Source organism: Gymnodraco acuticeps, unplaced genomic scaffold (assembly GCF_902827175.1).
Source record: "Gymnodraco acuticeps unplaced genomic scaffold, fGymAcu1.1, whole genome shotgun sequence".
Classification (NCBI taxonomy): domain Eukaryota; kingdom Metazoa; phylum Chordata; class Actinopteri; order Perciformes; family Bathydraconidae; genus Gymnodraco; species Gymnodraco acuticeps.
Genome location: NW_022991761.1, coordinates 308458 through 325110, shown reverse-complemented (window position 1 = coordinate 325110; position 16653 = coordinate 308458). Strand labels below are relative to the sequence as shown.

At 45.3% G+C, this 16653-nt stretch overlaps 1 protein-coding gene across 2 annotated transcripts in view; it reads left to right on the top strand.

Moving 5' to 3' along the window:
* The window catches only part of ogdha (oxoglutarate (alpha-ketoglutarate) dehydrogenase a (lipoamide)), a 67273-nt gene extending 63959 nt beyond the window's left edge, over positions 1-3314 (top strand). The window contains exon 23 of one of the 2 annotated variants that reach the window (XM_034199310.1): positions 1335-3314. In XM_034199310.1, the coding sequence (XP_034055201.1) occupies positions 1335-1455 (121 nt within the window). In that variant the 3' untranslated portion in view covers positions 1456-3314. The remainder of the gene's footprint in view (positions 1-1334) is intronic. The other variant, XM_034199311.1, reaches the window with a different exon arrangement.
* The last annotated feature ends 13339 nt before the right edge of the window (positions 3315-16653 follow it).

Sequence of the window (16653 nt, the reverse complement as noted above, 5' to 3'; positions counted from 1 at the left end):
AAATAAATAATATTTCACATCAAAAGAAACAACAATGTTTTAACAAATCGTATTAAATAATCTGATGACAGAACTGTAAACAGAATAGCTGAAACTTTAACAAAATAAAGAGTAACTCAGTTACCTCTAATCATTAACCCATGTTTGTATCATGTAGTTAACTCTGTGTGTTGCTGCTAGCATACATAACACCTGACGTGGAAACGTTACTCGTGGATGGGGCTACAGAGCTGCTAGAAAGACAGTTGAACCCGGTGCATTCCTCCGTCTGGATGTGGTGCACTTTTGATAAATGTTTTGACACATTGCTCGTGTTACCGCCCTTACATGCTAAACACTCTTGGCAACGAGCATTGTCCACCTCAAGATGGGTAACATTTAACCACACCTTGGAGCGCTTCTCTCCGCCATCCCCGCCGTGTGTTGCTGCATGTAGCAGCTGCGTGTGTGTAAACTGCCCCGCCCCCTCGCACACAGGAGAGAGAGTGAGAGAGTGTGAGAGTGAGAGTGAGTGAGTGTGAGTGAGTGAGAGTGAGTGTGAGAGTGTGAGTGAGAGAGAGTGAGTGTGAGAGAGAGAGAGAGTGAGTGAGTGTGAGAGAGGTCACTAACGGCCCGTCCACACAGCGGCTTTGGAAAAAGCGACAACAACAACAACAGCCAATCACATGAATCTCCCGCCCCTGACACACAAGCAACGGTTTGATTGGCTAGAGCTTGTACTGGCATATGATTTGATTGGCTGACGCTTCCACCGAAAGCTTCAGAAGCTTCAAAAGTTGAACATTGCTCAACTTTTGCAGCCTGAAACGCCAGGAAAGCTCCGCTCTGCTTCCCACAATGCAGTTCGGCGAAAAGTGACGTCACCCCATTCAAAGTGAATGGTCAGAAGCTTCCAACGCCGCTGTGTGGACGGGCCGTAACACTGCAATATAATGTTTATGCAGCAATAATACATATGACATATATTTTTTAAATGTCTCCAGTACCGATAAAAAGACCGATAACGTTGGAGCTTAACGGCACGTAAAACACACGTGATGACGTCACCAACGAATCGACGACTGAATTAGTTGGCAACTAATTTGGTTATCGATTTTAATCGATTAAGTCGATTAGTTGTTGCACCCTTACTTAAAATACTGCCAGACTGGTGAAGCCATTTTGGCGAGCTTGTTTTGAAAAACACAGAGAAAAGTGTCATGTATACGTCATGTGATCGGCTCTCCTGGTCGGCCTTCATAGAGAGCACCGATCGATCGGCAGAGAGTGAATATCTCAGCTCAAGTGTCAGCTCAGGTAATTTGACCTTTGACCCCCCCTCTCTCTCTCTTCAGGTATGCTGGCAGAGGCCCCGCTGCCGCCCCAGCGACAGGAAACAAGAAGGCTCACCTGATGGAGCTGAAGCGCTTACTGGACAACGCCTTCGGCCTGGACGCGTTCAAAGACCAGCAGTAGACCTGTGACCTCTGACCTGCAACACCTGGAATAAACCTTCACCTGTCTGACCTTTGACCCCCAACCCTCCTGGATTCAGTGTTGACACATATTCACTGCACACACTCACACACACATTGTAATACTGCATATGCTAATAATACATTTGCGTACTTCTACAATTACAGCACACTGCAGATTCTCCAAACATGGTGAAATACTTAGTACACAGTGTACTACATAAAGATCATCACAAATGTTACAGTTTAAAAACTGCAGAAATTGATACAACTTATTGGGGACTTTGTATGGGAAAAATATATATATTACTTAATATTCCGGAATATTCCAGATTTTCTTGCGAATATATACATTTATTATCTCAGAGTATATTCAAGTTTTTCTCCGTAACTTTATATCTTCGAGGAATATAACATTTTTCTTTGTAAATGTACCACTTTGATATCAGAGAATCTCCACGTTTTCTCTGAAGAAATTCATTGTTACTCCGACGTTTTATTCCAGTAACCTGAGACCGACCTGCAGTGTGTACATTATGGTATCTGTATTTGGTATTATTGTAGCAGACGCATTGTGTTATTAATCTATTCGTGGTATATAAGTGTACTACTGAAGTACACAGTGTACTACTGCAGTAAAGACATGAACTGTCAGTGCAGTAAGTACTGTGCACTGTTCAGTACTACAGCAGCACTCAGCTCCACTACAGCAACACAACATGTAGCTTTAACACAGACTACTACTGATACAAAGTATTTGATACTCAAGCATCTAAACTCGAGTAATACATGATATACAGAGTCTAAAGACGGACAGAGATGTCAATGAGAGAAAATGCAACCGATGACAAAGCTCCTGTTGCTTTAAATTCACTGTCAATTAAATATATTAGAAACGCTGATCTAGCAATGCAAGAACTACAAAATTGTGCTCTTAAATCAGCAACATTTTGAACAAGGTCTGGTGCTGTGTAACAACAGAGGTTTGGGCCTTTTTCTCTGTTCTGCAGTCATGAAGACATTGTAGCCAACATGAAACAAACTGTTGGAAAAATAAGAAAATAAAAAGTTGACTGGTGGAGTGAAGCCTGAACCTGAGTTTAAAGGTCAAACACACACACACACACACACACACACACCTTCCTCCGTCCACACACACTCCAGCTGTATTATGTAACTGCATGTCAGCAGTCATTACGTCATCACCATCATCTCTACTTCCCCTGAAGCGTTGCAGGAAACATTTTACTTTTAGTTTAACATAAATGCTCATTAGCATATGTAGCGCTCCCTGTTGAAAGCCAATGGGAATGCGGCTAGCTGGTACAGTGAGAGTGGAATCTCTACAGCAGGTGGAGGGTTTTCTTGCCTTTCAGCAGGTATGTTAAAGAACAAGTCTGTAACTAGTCACCATGGCAGCGCTTAACTCGCACATTGAGATTTTAATGTTTTACTTTGACAAAGGATTTTTGGGGAATAAAATGGCGGAGGTCTGTGCCATCAGGTGTCCCTACATGAGCTCAACCAAATGCACTGCTGAATATGATTTAATCCCTCGGCTTCTTTTCTTTAGCTCTCTCTTATCTATCGCGAGCGTTTATCTCGTGCCAAAACAGAGCGTCTCATGTTTTTATTATTTACTACTTCGTGTTTCAGCTGAATGAACTCTTGTCAGCAGGAAATAAAATCGCCTGGTTTTTAAAAAATAAAATGACAACAGAAGTTGAAATCAGCTGCTGCAAATGGTGTTCTGGTCTTCTGTGAGACAAAGAAAATAATTTATTTATTTTCATAATAGGGGATTGAAATTCTCTTTATTCTTTTTTGCTTCATTCAATAAAGAATACAGTATGTACTGAAGAGCTGTTTGTTTTTCATTTATTTACATTGTTTCTTTTGTAACAGCTGCAGCCTTTATTTTAATATGAAATTAAATATAATTGTCAATCTGTAAAATTATGCTCAGACCATATTTTTAAATATATATATTTCAATTTATTTTTTAAATGGTGAATACTACAAAACACATCAAGACCAACGCAGTTTTCTTTCTCTGCCATCCAGAGATATGAGAAGACAAAACTGGTCTAAGGACATTGATCAACATGTTGTCCCATCTGATTCCACACAGCTTAAGCTGGCCTTCAAACTGAGGGAGGAAGTCTTTGTACTGCAAGCAAGTATCAAGGATCTTGTACTTAATTAGAAGTACCAGAGTGTAGGAATACTCTGTTACAGTAAAGGTCCTGCATGCAAAATGTTACTCAAGTAAAAGTACAAAAGTATTAGCACCTAAATAAACTTAAAGTACCAAAAGTAAAAGTAGTCATTGTGCAGATTGGTCCATTTCAGAATAATATATATGATGTGTTTTATAATGATTGATCATTAAAGCTGGTAAAAGTGCAGCTAGTTTGAATGACTGTATACTGCAGGGTAGCTTGTGAATTTCCTCCAGGTGGAACTAAAGTCTTATTTAAGACTTGATTATATTTCACATCATTAATCCAGATCTGCAAAGTACCTAAAGGTACAAAATAAATGTTGTGGAGTTGTTAGGAAAAATATCACTCGTCACCGGCTTGGTCTTCAATATCAGGATACATGTATTTATTATCCTTGCAAGGATGGAAGTATCATCACACACAGGGACAAATGGTTCCCCGAATAGTGTCCTTGACATGCTTATAATACAAGAGTGTTACAATCACAATATGCAGAATACCGGTTCAAAGCAGTATTCTGACATTAGTTAAGATTAGCTAAGGCCTGCTTAAGCATGGCAGTCATATGCAGTAGCGGTTCTACGGGGTGGCAGCTGCCACCTCAGAAAAATGCCTTGCCACCCCAGTTGGCAGCTTTGTTTTGAAAGAAAAGTTGTGGCTCATCGGACATTTATGAGAGAAAATCTTGAATGTCCGAGTGCAAGTGAATGCAGCACAAGACGCGAGCCTTGTAACCCCTCCCCCGGCCCTGGCGCGAGCGTGGAAATATGATTGGCGGCGATTTCATTTGAACGGGGGACAGCGCAAAACGAGAAGCATTTCGGATCCAAGTAGACGGAAGGAATGAGGTATTTGCGGTCAGTGTATGGCTGGGGTAGGCTAAAGCCATACCAAGAAATGGCTTAGCCCCACCATGAAAAATGATGTTAAAGTAAGCCAAATTAATTCCGCCAACTCGCGCGGAGTAAATTGCACAGACAGCAGTTAGTAAGATTGATTTCAGTAGCCACTTGTCTGGAAATACCGAAGACTAGAAACGGTTTTGAAAACTTTTGTCACGTATAACGGAGTGGTGTTGTTGCAGGAAGTCCCGACGGAGAATACTTTTGCTGTAGTACATCTCTATATACATCGATACAACATTACATGTTGATAGAAATCAACACGTAATGAAATAAGACCCCACGGTGTGATGATTGATAGGTGTGTGGGCTGTCTTTCATTTTGACACACAGAACAATGGGGGCTATCCACCCTTATCCACAATGTAAAGTAATTCACAGCCTCTTCTCTCTGTGAGGAGCAGCAGGTTCAGCTTTCAGAACAAAGTAACAAAAAACTAAAATGGCATTCATTTTTTTAAATATGTCGTGTAGTAATAGATGTATTTAATTTTCTTCTCAAGAGAGTACCAGAATGTGTATTTTATGTTAGTATAACATAAAATACTGTTCTTAAAATGTATAAACGAACAATAGTTTGATTAATATTGATTAGAGTGCACAATAGAAATAAAATAATTGAGAGAAGAAAAAGAGATATGTTATCTATCAAAACCCAGTTAGATTAACATTCATTGGACTGCACACTTTGTTTGTTTGTTTGGATATGTAGCACATTAACATTTGAAATAGCACTTAATGACTGACTGAATGGAAATGACAATAAATGAAAATGTAAAATGAAAAAAGCGATCATTAAAATCCATCCATCTTCTCCCGCTTATCCGTGGTCGGGTCGCGGGGGTAGCACTTCCAGCAGAGAGCCCCAAACTTTATTTTCCCTGGCGACATCAACCAGCTCTGACTGGGGGATCCCAAGGTGCTCCTAGGCCAGCGAAGAGATATAATCCCTCCGCCTGGTCCTAGGTCTACCCCTTGGTCTCTTCCCAGCTGGACGTGCCTGGAACACCTCCCTAGGGAGGTGCCCAGGTGGCATCCTAACTAGGTGCCCGAACCACCTCAACTGGCTCCTTTCGACGCGAAGGAGGAGCGGCTCAACTCCGAGTCCCTCCCGGATGACCGAACTTCTCACCTTATCCCTAAGGGAGACACCAGCCACCCTGCGGAGAAAACCCATCTCGGCCGCTTGTATCCGCGATCTCGTTCTTTCGGTCATGACCCATCCTTCATGACCATAGGTGAGGGTAGGAACGAAAATGGCCCGGTAGACAGAGAGCTTTGCCTTCTGGCTCAGCTCCCTTTTCGTCACAACGGTGCGGTAAAGCGACTGCAGTACCGCTCCCGCTGCTCCGATTCTCCGGCCCATCTCACGCTCCATTGTTCCCTCACTCGAGAAAAAGACCCCAAGATACTTGAACTCCTTCACTTGGGGTAAGGACTCATTCCCTACTTGGAGTGGACAGTCCATCGGTTTCCTGCTGAGAACCATGGCCTCAGATTTGGAGGTGCTGATCCTCATCCCAGCCGCTTCACACTCGGTTGCGAACCGATCCAGTGAGTGCTGAAGGTCGCAGACCGATGAAGCCATCAGAACCACATCATCTACAAAAAGCAGTGGTGCAATCCTTAGTCCACCGAACTGCAGACCCCCTCCCCCATGACTACGCCTCAAAATCCGATCCATGTATATTACAAACAGGATTGGTGACAAAGCGCAGCCCTGGCGGAGGCCAACCCTCACCGGAAATGGGTCCGACTTACTGCCGAGGACCCGGACACAGCTCTCGCTTTGGGAGTACAGAGATTGGATGGCCCTGAATAGAGACCCCCTCAGCACCTCCCACAGTAACTCCCTGGGAACTCGGTCATACGCCTTCTCCAAGTCTACAAAACACATGTAGACCGGATAAGCGTACTCTCAGGCCCCCTCCAGGATCCTTGCGAGAGTAAAAAGCTGATCCGTCGTTCCACGACCAGGACGGAATCCGCATTGTTCCTCCTCAATCTGAGGTTCAACAATCGGCCTGACCCTCCTTTCGAGTACCTTAGAGTAAACTTTCCCGGGATGGCTGAGTAGTGTGATGCCTCTGTAATTGGCACACACCCTCTGATCCCCCTTTTTAAAAAGGGGAACCACCACCCCGGTCTGCCACTCCTTCGGTACTGTTTCCGACTTCCACGCAACGTTGATGAGACGTGTCAACCATGACAGTCCCTCAACACCCAGAGCCTTCAGCATTTCTGGGCGGATCTCATCCACCCCCGGGGCTTTGCCACTGTGGAGTTGTTTGACGACCTCAGTGACCTCCCCCCGGGAGATTGGTGTTGATCCCCCGTCATACTCCAGCTCTGCCTCTAACATAGAGGGCGGAGTTGTCGGGTTCAGGAGTTCCTCAAAGTGTTCCTTCCAACGCCCTAACACTCCATCAGTTGAGGTCAACAACGTCCCATCCTTACTGTACACATCTTGAATGGTTCCCTGCTTCCCCCCCCTGAGGTGTCGGACAGTTTTCCAGAACAACTTTGGTGCCGCCCGAAAGTCCTTCTCCATGTCTTCTCCGAACTTCTCCCACACCCGCTGCTTTGCCTCGGCCACGGATGAGGCTGCTGCCCTTCGGGCCTGTCGGTACCTTGCAACTGCCTCGGGAGTCCCCCGGGATAATAAATCCCTGAAGGCCTCCTTCTTCAGTTGGACGGCTTCCCTGACCACCGGTGTCCACCAGGAGGTTCGAGGGTTACCGCCCCTTGAGGCACCTAGGACCTTGAGACCACAGCTCCCCGCCGCGGCTTCGGCAATAGAGGCTTTGAACACCGACCACTCTGGTTCAATGTCCCCAACCTCCACAGGAATGCCCGAAAAGCTCCGCCGGAGGTGTGAGTTAAAGGCCTCCTGAACTTGGGCCTCCTCCAGACGTTCCCAGTTCACCCGAACTACACGTTTGGGCTTAGCAGGTCTATCCAGAGGCTTCCCCCGCCACTCGACCCAACTCACCACCAGATGGTGATCAGTTGACAACTCCGCCCCTCTCTTTACCCGAGTGTCCAAAACATACGGCCTCAGGTCAGATGATACGATAACGAAATCGATCATGGACCTTCTGCCTAGGGTGCTCTGGTACCACGTACACTTATGAGCATCCTTATGTTCGAACATGGTGTTTGTTATGGCCAATCCATGACTATCACAGAAGTCCAGTAACAAACCACCACTCCGGTTCAGATCAGGGGGGCCGTTCCTCCCAATCACGCCCCTCCAAGTGTCTCCATCATTGCCCACATGTGCGTTGAAGTCTCCCAGCAAGATTAAACAGTCCCCTTCAGGAGCCCCATACAGGACTCTTTCCAGGGTCTCCAAGAAGGCTGTATACTCTGAACTGCTGTTGGGTGCATAAGCACACACAACAGTCAGAGTTTTCCCCCCCATAACCCGCAGGCGTAGGGAGGCGACCCTCTCGTCCACTGGGGTAAACTCCAACAACGAAGCACCCAACCGGGGACTTGTGAGTATCCCCACACCCGCCCGGCGCCTCACACCTTGAGCAACTCCGGAGAAGAATAGAGTCCAACCCCTATCCAGAAGTAAGGTTCCAGAGCCGACGCTGTGCATAGAGGTGAGCCCAACCAGATCCAACTGGTAACGCTCCACCTCCCGCACAAGCTCCGGCTCCTTCCCCCCCAGAGAGGTGACGTTCCACGTCCCCAAAGCCAGCTTCTGTCGCCCGGGTCTGGTCCGTCGAGACCCTCCGCTTTCACTGCCACCCTTCTGGCAGCGCATCTGACCCCATCGCTGTTTCCCGTAGGTGGTGGGCCCGCGGGACGGAGAAGCGGAGGTGTTGTCCACGTTGCCTTTTCGGGCTGGGCCCGGCCGGGCTCCGTGGCAAGCCCGGCCACCAGACGCTCGCCGATGAGTCCTCCTTCTGGGCCTGGCTCCAGAAGGGGACCCCGGGCTTCCTCCGGGCCGAGTATCCTCACTTCTTGTTTTTTCTTTCATGAGGTCTTTTGAACCAATCTTAGTCTGGCCCCTTGCCTGAGACCAATTTGCCATGGGAGACCCTACCAGGAACACAAGGTTCCAGACAACACAGCCCCCAGGTTCATCAGGGCACACAAACCTCTCTACCACGGTAAGGTGCTGGTTCTTCAGAGAGGGATCATGAAAATGTTTCCAATAAATTAATAATTTTTGACCACTTTGTTGTTCAGATATATCACATATTTGTAACTAAATGAAACATTAATTGAAACAAAACACAGTATAAACTGAGGAGTGACTCTCGTGAGTTTCATGTATTTTCTTCACTCCGCTGGGAAACTGCTCTCATGCCAAGAAGCATCAGATCAGTGCATGCGCTGCATCGTCCAATCAGTGAGCGATACACAGAAAGGGGGCGGGGCGAGAGTCTGAGGATATGGGCCCTGTCTCAGGTCGACTATTTTCATTTCCTCGCTCCTCGGTCCTCGGTCTCACCGGAAGTTGATTTGTCTGCGCCATCTTGAGTACCGTCCCATGGCTCTTATTTCTGCCGGAGGACCGAGGAGCGATAATGGAGGAGCTATAATCGAGGAACCACCAGACCATCCTCCGATAAAATCCTCAGACACTCGCCGCGCCCCCTTACTGTATATTGCTCACTGATTGGACGATGCAGTGCATGCACTGATCTCAAGCTTCTTGACATGAGAGCAGTTTCCCAGCGGAGTGAAGAAAATACATGAAACTCACGGGAGTCACTCCTCAGTTTATACTGTGTTTTGTTTCAATTCATGTTTAATTTAGTTACAAATATGTGATATATCTGAACAACAAAGTGGTCAAAAATCATTTTCTTCATTTGTTGGAAACATTTTCATGATCGCTTTTTTCGTTTTACATTTTCATTTATTGTCATTTCCATTCAGTCAGTCATTAAGTGCTATTAAAATGTTAATGTGCTACATATCCACACAAACAAACAAAGTGTGCAATCCAATGAATGTTAATCTAACTGGGTTTTGATAGATAACATATCTCTTTTTCTTCTCTCAATTATTTTATTTCTATTGTGCACTCTAATCAATATGAATCAAACTATTGTTCGTTTATAAATTTTAAGAATGGCGTTTATCTTTTTTGAGGATGAGTTCTTATTTTATTTTTATTTATTGGGGTCTACAACAGATGATACAAATGTTTGTCTCAGTAAATGTGTACTAACAGGGGCGGGGGTGTTTGTGAAAACAATGGGGACAGAGCTGCTGTCAGACGAACAGCTGTGCGGCATCATCACAAACGGACGTCGCTTCACGTGACGCTCCGGAGGAAAGGACGTCCCATTGCTCTTAAAACTCATTTCCCTGCTTCTCGTGGTTTCCTTGCGTCCCTCCATGCTTCCCTGGTGGGAGGGACTAAACGCAGGGAAACGACGCAAGTGAGGGAAGCAAGGATTTCATTTAACCGACCTGAGACGAGGCCTTCATCGGAGGATGGTCTGGTGGTTCCTCGGTTATCGCTCCTCCATTATCGCTCCTCGATCCTCGGTCCTCCGGCAGAAATAAGAGCCATGGGACGGTACTCAAGATGGCGCAGGCAAATCAACTTCTGGTGAGACCGAGGAGCGAAGAAATGAAAATAGTCGACCTGAGACGGGGCCTGTGGCGTTGGCGGAGTGGTTACTGCGCTGCCCCCACCCATTTTTTTTGTATACAACGTCTCGTGAGTAAGGTGCAGTACCGGAGTCCAACAGAGAGGCAGCAGCTGCGGGACAGTAGACTGCGTACTGTGAAACCTTCCCTGCCTTGAAGAAGAAGTGATCCTACATTGTGAAGAGTCTGCTTTGTGCGCTCCGCACCACAGCACTGCGACAGAGTCCAACAGAGAGGCAGGAGCTGCGGGACAGTAGCCTAGAAGCAGGGTTGGGTTGTAACGGAATACATGTAACGGTGTTACGTAATCAGAATACAAAAATCAAGTAGGCTAACTGTATTCAGCTGGCGTTACATTTGAAAAACGAGTAATCTGATTACAGTTACTTTCGTAACCTGAAGTGAATACATTTTGGAATACTTATTGGAATTATTGGTGGAAAAGATTCCTCACAAAATGTAATATTCATTACCGGCAGAACTGTGTGCACACTGCACAGCGCTGCAGCATGTCTGTGAGCGAGAGAGAGATGCAGGCTTGTTTGAGACAAGCGAGACCTGTGCAGTTGCGATCAACGTCTTGCTAGTGCGTTGCATGATGGTTAGTCATTTTGTCCGACTTGCTCTGGAGGCTCGTCTACATGAGACATTGAAATCTCGCGGGACAAAGACGCCCGCAGCCTTGAGAGCGAGGCGCGGCGAGGCGGCGCAGTTCCTCTCCACGGGCTGCGGAAGCGAAATGCTTGATGGGAAACGACCTTATTATTCTTACGGCCCGTCTACACTACAGGCGTCAAAAAATGCTTTCAACGCTTCACCCATTCATTTGAATGGGGTGACGTAGGATATTTTCAAACTTCGCCGAACTGCATTGTGGGTAGCATGGCAAGGCGTTGCAAGCATCGCGAGCGTCTATCGGCGTCAAAAGTTGAACAATGTTCAACTTTTGAGGCTCGATGCTTGCTCGAAGTTGGCGTCAGCCAATCAAATCCCGTTTTTGCAATTCCCGCCAGTACAAGCGCTAGCCAATCAAACCGCGTGCAAGCTGGGAGAGCCAGACCGCAGTTCATTTCCTCATATTCCAAACGAGAAATTACGGTAGCAAATCACCCGGTTCTTTCCGACCAGAACTATTTACCGGGATACAAACCGGAGGAGCCAGGCATGGAGGGAGGTGGCAGAGACAGTGGGTGAAACTGGTAGGTTTTCGCCTGTTTGGGGATTTTATATCCAGTTTACTTCGTTTTAACATTGCTATTGCTTTGTATGTCGGGGGCGGGAGATTCATGTGATTGGTTGTTGGTCGCGTTGCTCGCAAAAAATCGCCAAGCTTCAGACACGCTCAGCTTCAAGATGTTTTGATGCCTGTAGTGTAGACGGGCCGTTATTATACATCCATGCATAGGAATGAATGAGGCCCCGCCTCCCACGCTGTATCCAGGGTTGCGTTCCGATAATCCAAAAATTAGCTCCTAAATTCTAACCCTATCTCCTATTCCTTGACCTCTGAGTGAAACGTCACGGGGTTAAGGGATAGTGGATAGGAGAATTCAAAAGGATTTAGGAGAAGAGACTGCGGTGCTTAGAGAATCTGAATGCACTTTCACTATCCGACGTGTTTATGATGCGCCAGCGGACGTCATGAATGTGCGTCTGCTGCTGTGGGGAAACTATGGAAACTACAGTTTTCTATACAGCGGACTACAACATGGATGTTTAATAAGAACGAGGGACTACTGTAAACTCATCTAGAGACTCTGCACCGTGCTCTGATGCTGTTGTTTTATGCTTTATGAACGTGGACAACAGAGAAACATATTCTTCAGGACCAAAGTTGGAATTGAAATAAAAAAGGAAAGTGAAACGTATGCTCGTCACCCTCTCCCTCCGGTCCACATTAATACAAATGATCCCAATATGCATGATTGTTTGAACTATTAAAATATCTTAAAATCTATACAAATGTATTTATTATAAACGTTAGTCCTTACCATCTATCACTGTATATATCACCATTCAAACATCTTTTAAAAGTTGAACAAACTCCACACAGCTCAGTGAAGACTGTGAGATGTTGACTTTATTTGATCATTTCAGTAAAAACTAACGTTCATATTTCTCTTTTTGATTATAATACTGATGAACGTTCAAAACAAAGCACTTTGGCAACTTACCACATACGTTTTAAAATGCGTAATAAGCACCGTAACTTTCATGATATCATTTCTCCCATTATCGTTTGTGTCCGTGAACGGCTGACTGTTGAGTGACGGCAAATGCTGCGGCTGCAATGCATTGTGGGGCAGCATTTTCTCCTCTCCTTTCGGTTAGGGAGGTCCACCTAAGCTAAAGGAGGTTATATCCAGGGGTGCACATAACTTTGTTGCCCTGGTTCTCAAAGGAGCACCTGGAGATGTTGCTTGGTGCTCATCCTTAAAATGAAATAAACCGTAACTTTTGAGGGGTCTGGACTTTATTTGCCAGACACACGGCACTGAACACACATGCAGAGGTGAACACAGAACACACATGCAGAGGTGAACACAGAACACACATGCAGAGGTGAACACAAGACAACATTAGCACGACCAGTAATCCTACAAGCTGTCATTACTACCCTCCTGACTGTTCTCCTCTCTGTCTTCCTCTCTGTCAGACATGGTAGCTGATGATGTAGGCCTACTACTTTCTCTCTGGTTGAGTCTGCGATTAGCTGCTTGCATCCACAAGTCAACAGCTGGGTTTGGGTCGAAAGTCTCTGTTGTCATCTTAGACAAGTGGATGTAATCAAATAAGTATGTGAACATAACCAATAGCCTACCATAGCCAATAACAAATGAATGTAACTTATTTTATTTGTGTTGTTCATTCATATCTTATTTTACCTTAACATTTATTTATTTATGCATTTTTTTTATATCTCCAGTTTTAAAGGATATTTTTGGTTACTGTCCTATAGTATACATTGGAATGATTTCAAACCTGTTTATCCCAATAATTATAAAGGAGTGCCTTGGAAATATGTGTTTACATAAATTGTGACCAAACCGTTTGAACTTAGACTAAGACTCCTTTACCTCACTGAGCTGTAGTATCAGCCTCTCAGTCTGACTGGAGAGGACTCTCCCTCCACACTATTGTAGAAACATCTTCTTCTTATATCCGTTAGAGCAGCTAGCACAGCACCAGATTCTAATAACAACAGCGCTGGTACCGGTGCACCCTCCCTCTCTCACTCTCTCCCTCGCATTTTGGCTGTGAGCTGCGGGCGCCAGATAAGCCAACATCCCCCATTTTCATCACTTACAGCGCCCATCGTACAGGGCAAATGAAACGTGTAACCGGGGTGAAAAGGGTGTTACATTTACTTAATTATGAATATTGTTACATCAAGGCCGAAAATTAGGATGAGCCCCAACGGTCAAAATGTTTTTTTCCCTCCCAGCGACTCCCCAGATCTGGCGCCCTAGGCGAACATCTAGCCAGTGCTACCGGCCGGCCCTGAGTTCATATCATGGTTCATATGCAACTCGCAAATATCTTTCTTTCTCTCTCTCTTTTCTCTCTCCTCTATTTTCTCTTCTCCCTTCTCTCTCTCCCTCTCTCAATGTTGGTACGCAAATGCGCTTTGTTTCAAATGACCCGGTGCTCTTTTTTTGGCGGAGGTGCGCATGCGCACCTGCGCACCAGTTATGTGCAGCCCTGGTTATAAAGGAAGTTTGAAACCTCCTTTCCTTTCATTTGGAGAATTGGAACGGCACTTATCATGGCTGCCACTGACGTACTTCCGGGTCATTTCACTTGGTTAGGAAGGTTCCTAAGCTAAATGGACTATTGGACTGGGCCCCAGGCAAGCTTTTTGAGTCCTCCCCCGGCTGCGATCGGCTATTCTCGTCTACTTTCGAGGCGAGCCGCAACGCGTCTCAAACAAGCCTATTATGTCTCAACGTAGACTTCAGCGGAATATCAAAACAGTGGTCCGGGGTGCAAAACGCATCAATGACAGCGACCCTCTACCACACAAAACAACACCATTTATATAAACACCTATCATGACAGGGCACCCACAGCAGGGTTTCCCACACATAGACTATACTTGGGCGGGCCGCCCAGGTATATTAACGGCCGCCCAAGTATATTTCGCGACCCATTTTTTTTTTTTTTTATTCGTCCGTGACCACGACGCCATCTGCGATCGATTAACTTGTGGACAATGATCCCTCGCTCCCTTGCTCTGATCTCGCCTCGTTAAGTGGCCTGCCTCACACAGGGTGACTGGCTGTCTACATCAGGGGTGCCCACACTTTTTGGGCTGGTGAGCTACTTTTGAAATGACCAGCTCACCGAGGTCTACCAACCAAAAATAAAATCCCAAATTGCAAGGGTTGCTGAATAACACGTTTTATTTATACATGGGATAATAGGGCTGCAACAAACGACTAATTTGATAATCGATTAATCTATCGATTAATGAAACGACTAATCGACTATTCAGACTATTAATGTATGCCTTGCACAATTTCTCAAACCCTCTTGTTTAGCCATCAACTTTTAGATTTAGCTTGAGGTTGTTTTAGGCATGTGGAAACTAACAATGAAGACAATAAAGATGAATACTTGATTCAAAAATACATATATTATTAAATTAACAAATTGTGAACAAAACTAACATTGCTTTTTATTTAAATTAAATAAATAATATTTCACATCAAAAGAAACAACAATGTTTTAACAAATCGTATTAAATAATCTGATGACAGAACTGTGAACAGAATAGCTGAAACTTTAACAAAATAAAGAGTAACTCAGTTACCTCTAATCATTAACCCATGTTTGAATCATTGAGTTAACTGCGTGTGTTGCTGCTAGCATACATAACACCTGACGTGGAAACGTTACTCGTGGATGGGGCTACAGAGCTGCTAGAAAGACGGTCGAACCCGGTACATTCCTCCGTCTGGATGTGGTGCACTTTTGCTAAATGTTTGACACATTGCTCGTGTTACCGCCCTCACATGCTGAACTCTCTTGGCAAGGAGCATTGTCCACCTCAAGACGGGTAACATTTAACCACACCTTGGAGCGTTTCTCTCCGCCATCTCCTCCGTGTGTTGCTGCTTGTAGCAGCCGCGTGTGTGTAAACTGCCCCGCCCCCTCGCGCACAGACGGGGGAGAGATCTCGTCTGGATTGGAAAGATCGAAAATACACCGACATTTGTTTGTCTTTTTGCATGTTAGAAACGAGTTGGCGACACTAAGATTGCGAGATAATATGTGTGTAGCAATAATACATGACCTTTCTCTTTCTCAACTCGCTACTCGGAGGGAAGTCGCTGTCATATGCCTTGTGAACACTCCGATAATGCCTCTCCACGTTACCTTTCTTTGGCAGAGCGACGCTTGCTTTACAAATAAGGCAAATAACCTTTGAATGTGACATCACAAACAAATATTCTTCCTCCCATTCTGGGTGGAAGTGGTATGTCTTTAGCTTCTTGCTCGGTCCCGCACTCATTTTGTTGTTTGTCTCTTGTTTGTCTCTTTAACTTAATTTGAGTTTTCCCGGCACTTGACTGATTTTGTATCGCTTTGCATTCTGGGTTAACAGACTGGAAAGCGATAGGTCGCTTTTTCTGTCAATCAAGTAAACTCCTGAATTAAGTGGCAGGGAGGCCAAGGGAGGAGGGATCAAAACCTGTTTTGTCTATTTTAACGGAACAGGATTTTTTTTTTTATGAATGACTCGCGATCTACCAGCATTGCCCCCGCGGTCGACCGGTCGCCCGCGGTCGACGTACTGGGCACCTCTGGTCTACATGATGTGGCCTGCCAACATGGCCACTGTCATAGAGATCATAAATCAAAGCCCTTGATTGGTCTCTGTGTGTCATTCAAGCTCGGGATAACCTCAGCTCAGGTGAAGTAAAGGACTCTCTGAGTGTTTAGATAGTTAACTTAGTTTAAGTTCTCAGTGGGTCTCAAACGGTTTGGTCACCATTTATGTAAACACATATTTCCATTTGAGAGGGTAGTGATTGATCTAATGGATAGTGAGGTGGGCTGAAGATCGGAAGGCTGTGAGTTCAAATCCCGCCAGGAACACCACTACTAGTGTGCCCTTGAGTGCCATCTTTACGCAAAATTATTATACAAAATGATTATACAAAATGAAAACTTTTTTTTTTTTTTTGCGCACCCCCCCCCGCCCCGCCCGCTGCCACCACCCGCCCAAGTATATTTCAGATCTGTGGGAAACACTGCACAGCCAAGTAATAATTGCAAATGAATTAAGTCGGCACGGCGGCCCACATTGAAAATGACTTAGGCCTATACCTTTGATGATCAAATCACTGAAACACAAAGTCCATCCTCCTGTCCTTTTGGATGAAGCACTTGCGGGTCATTCAGCTGATCCTTTGCCACTCCAGTTTATCATTGTAACTCAATCTT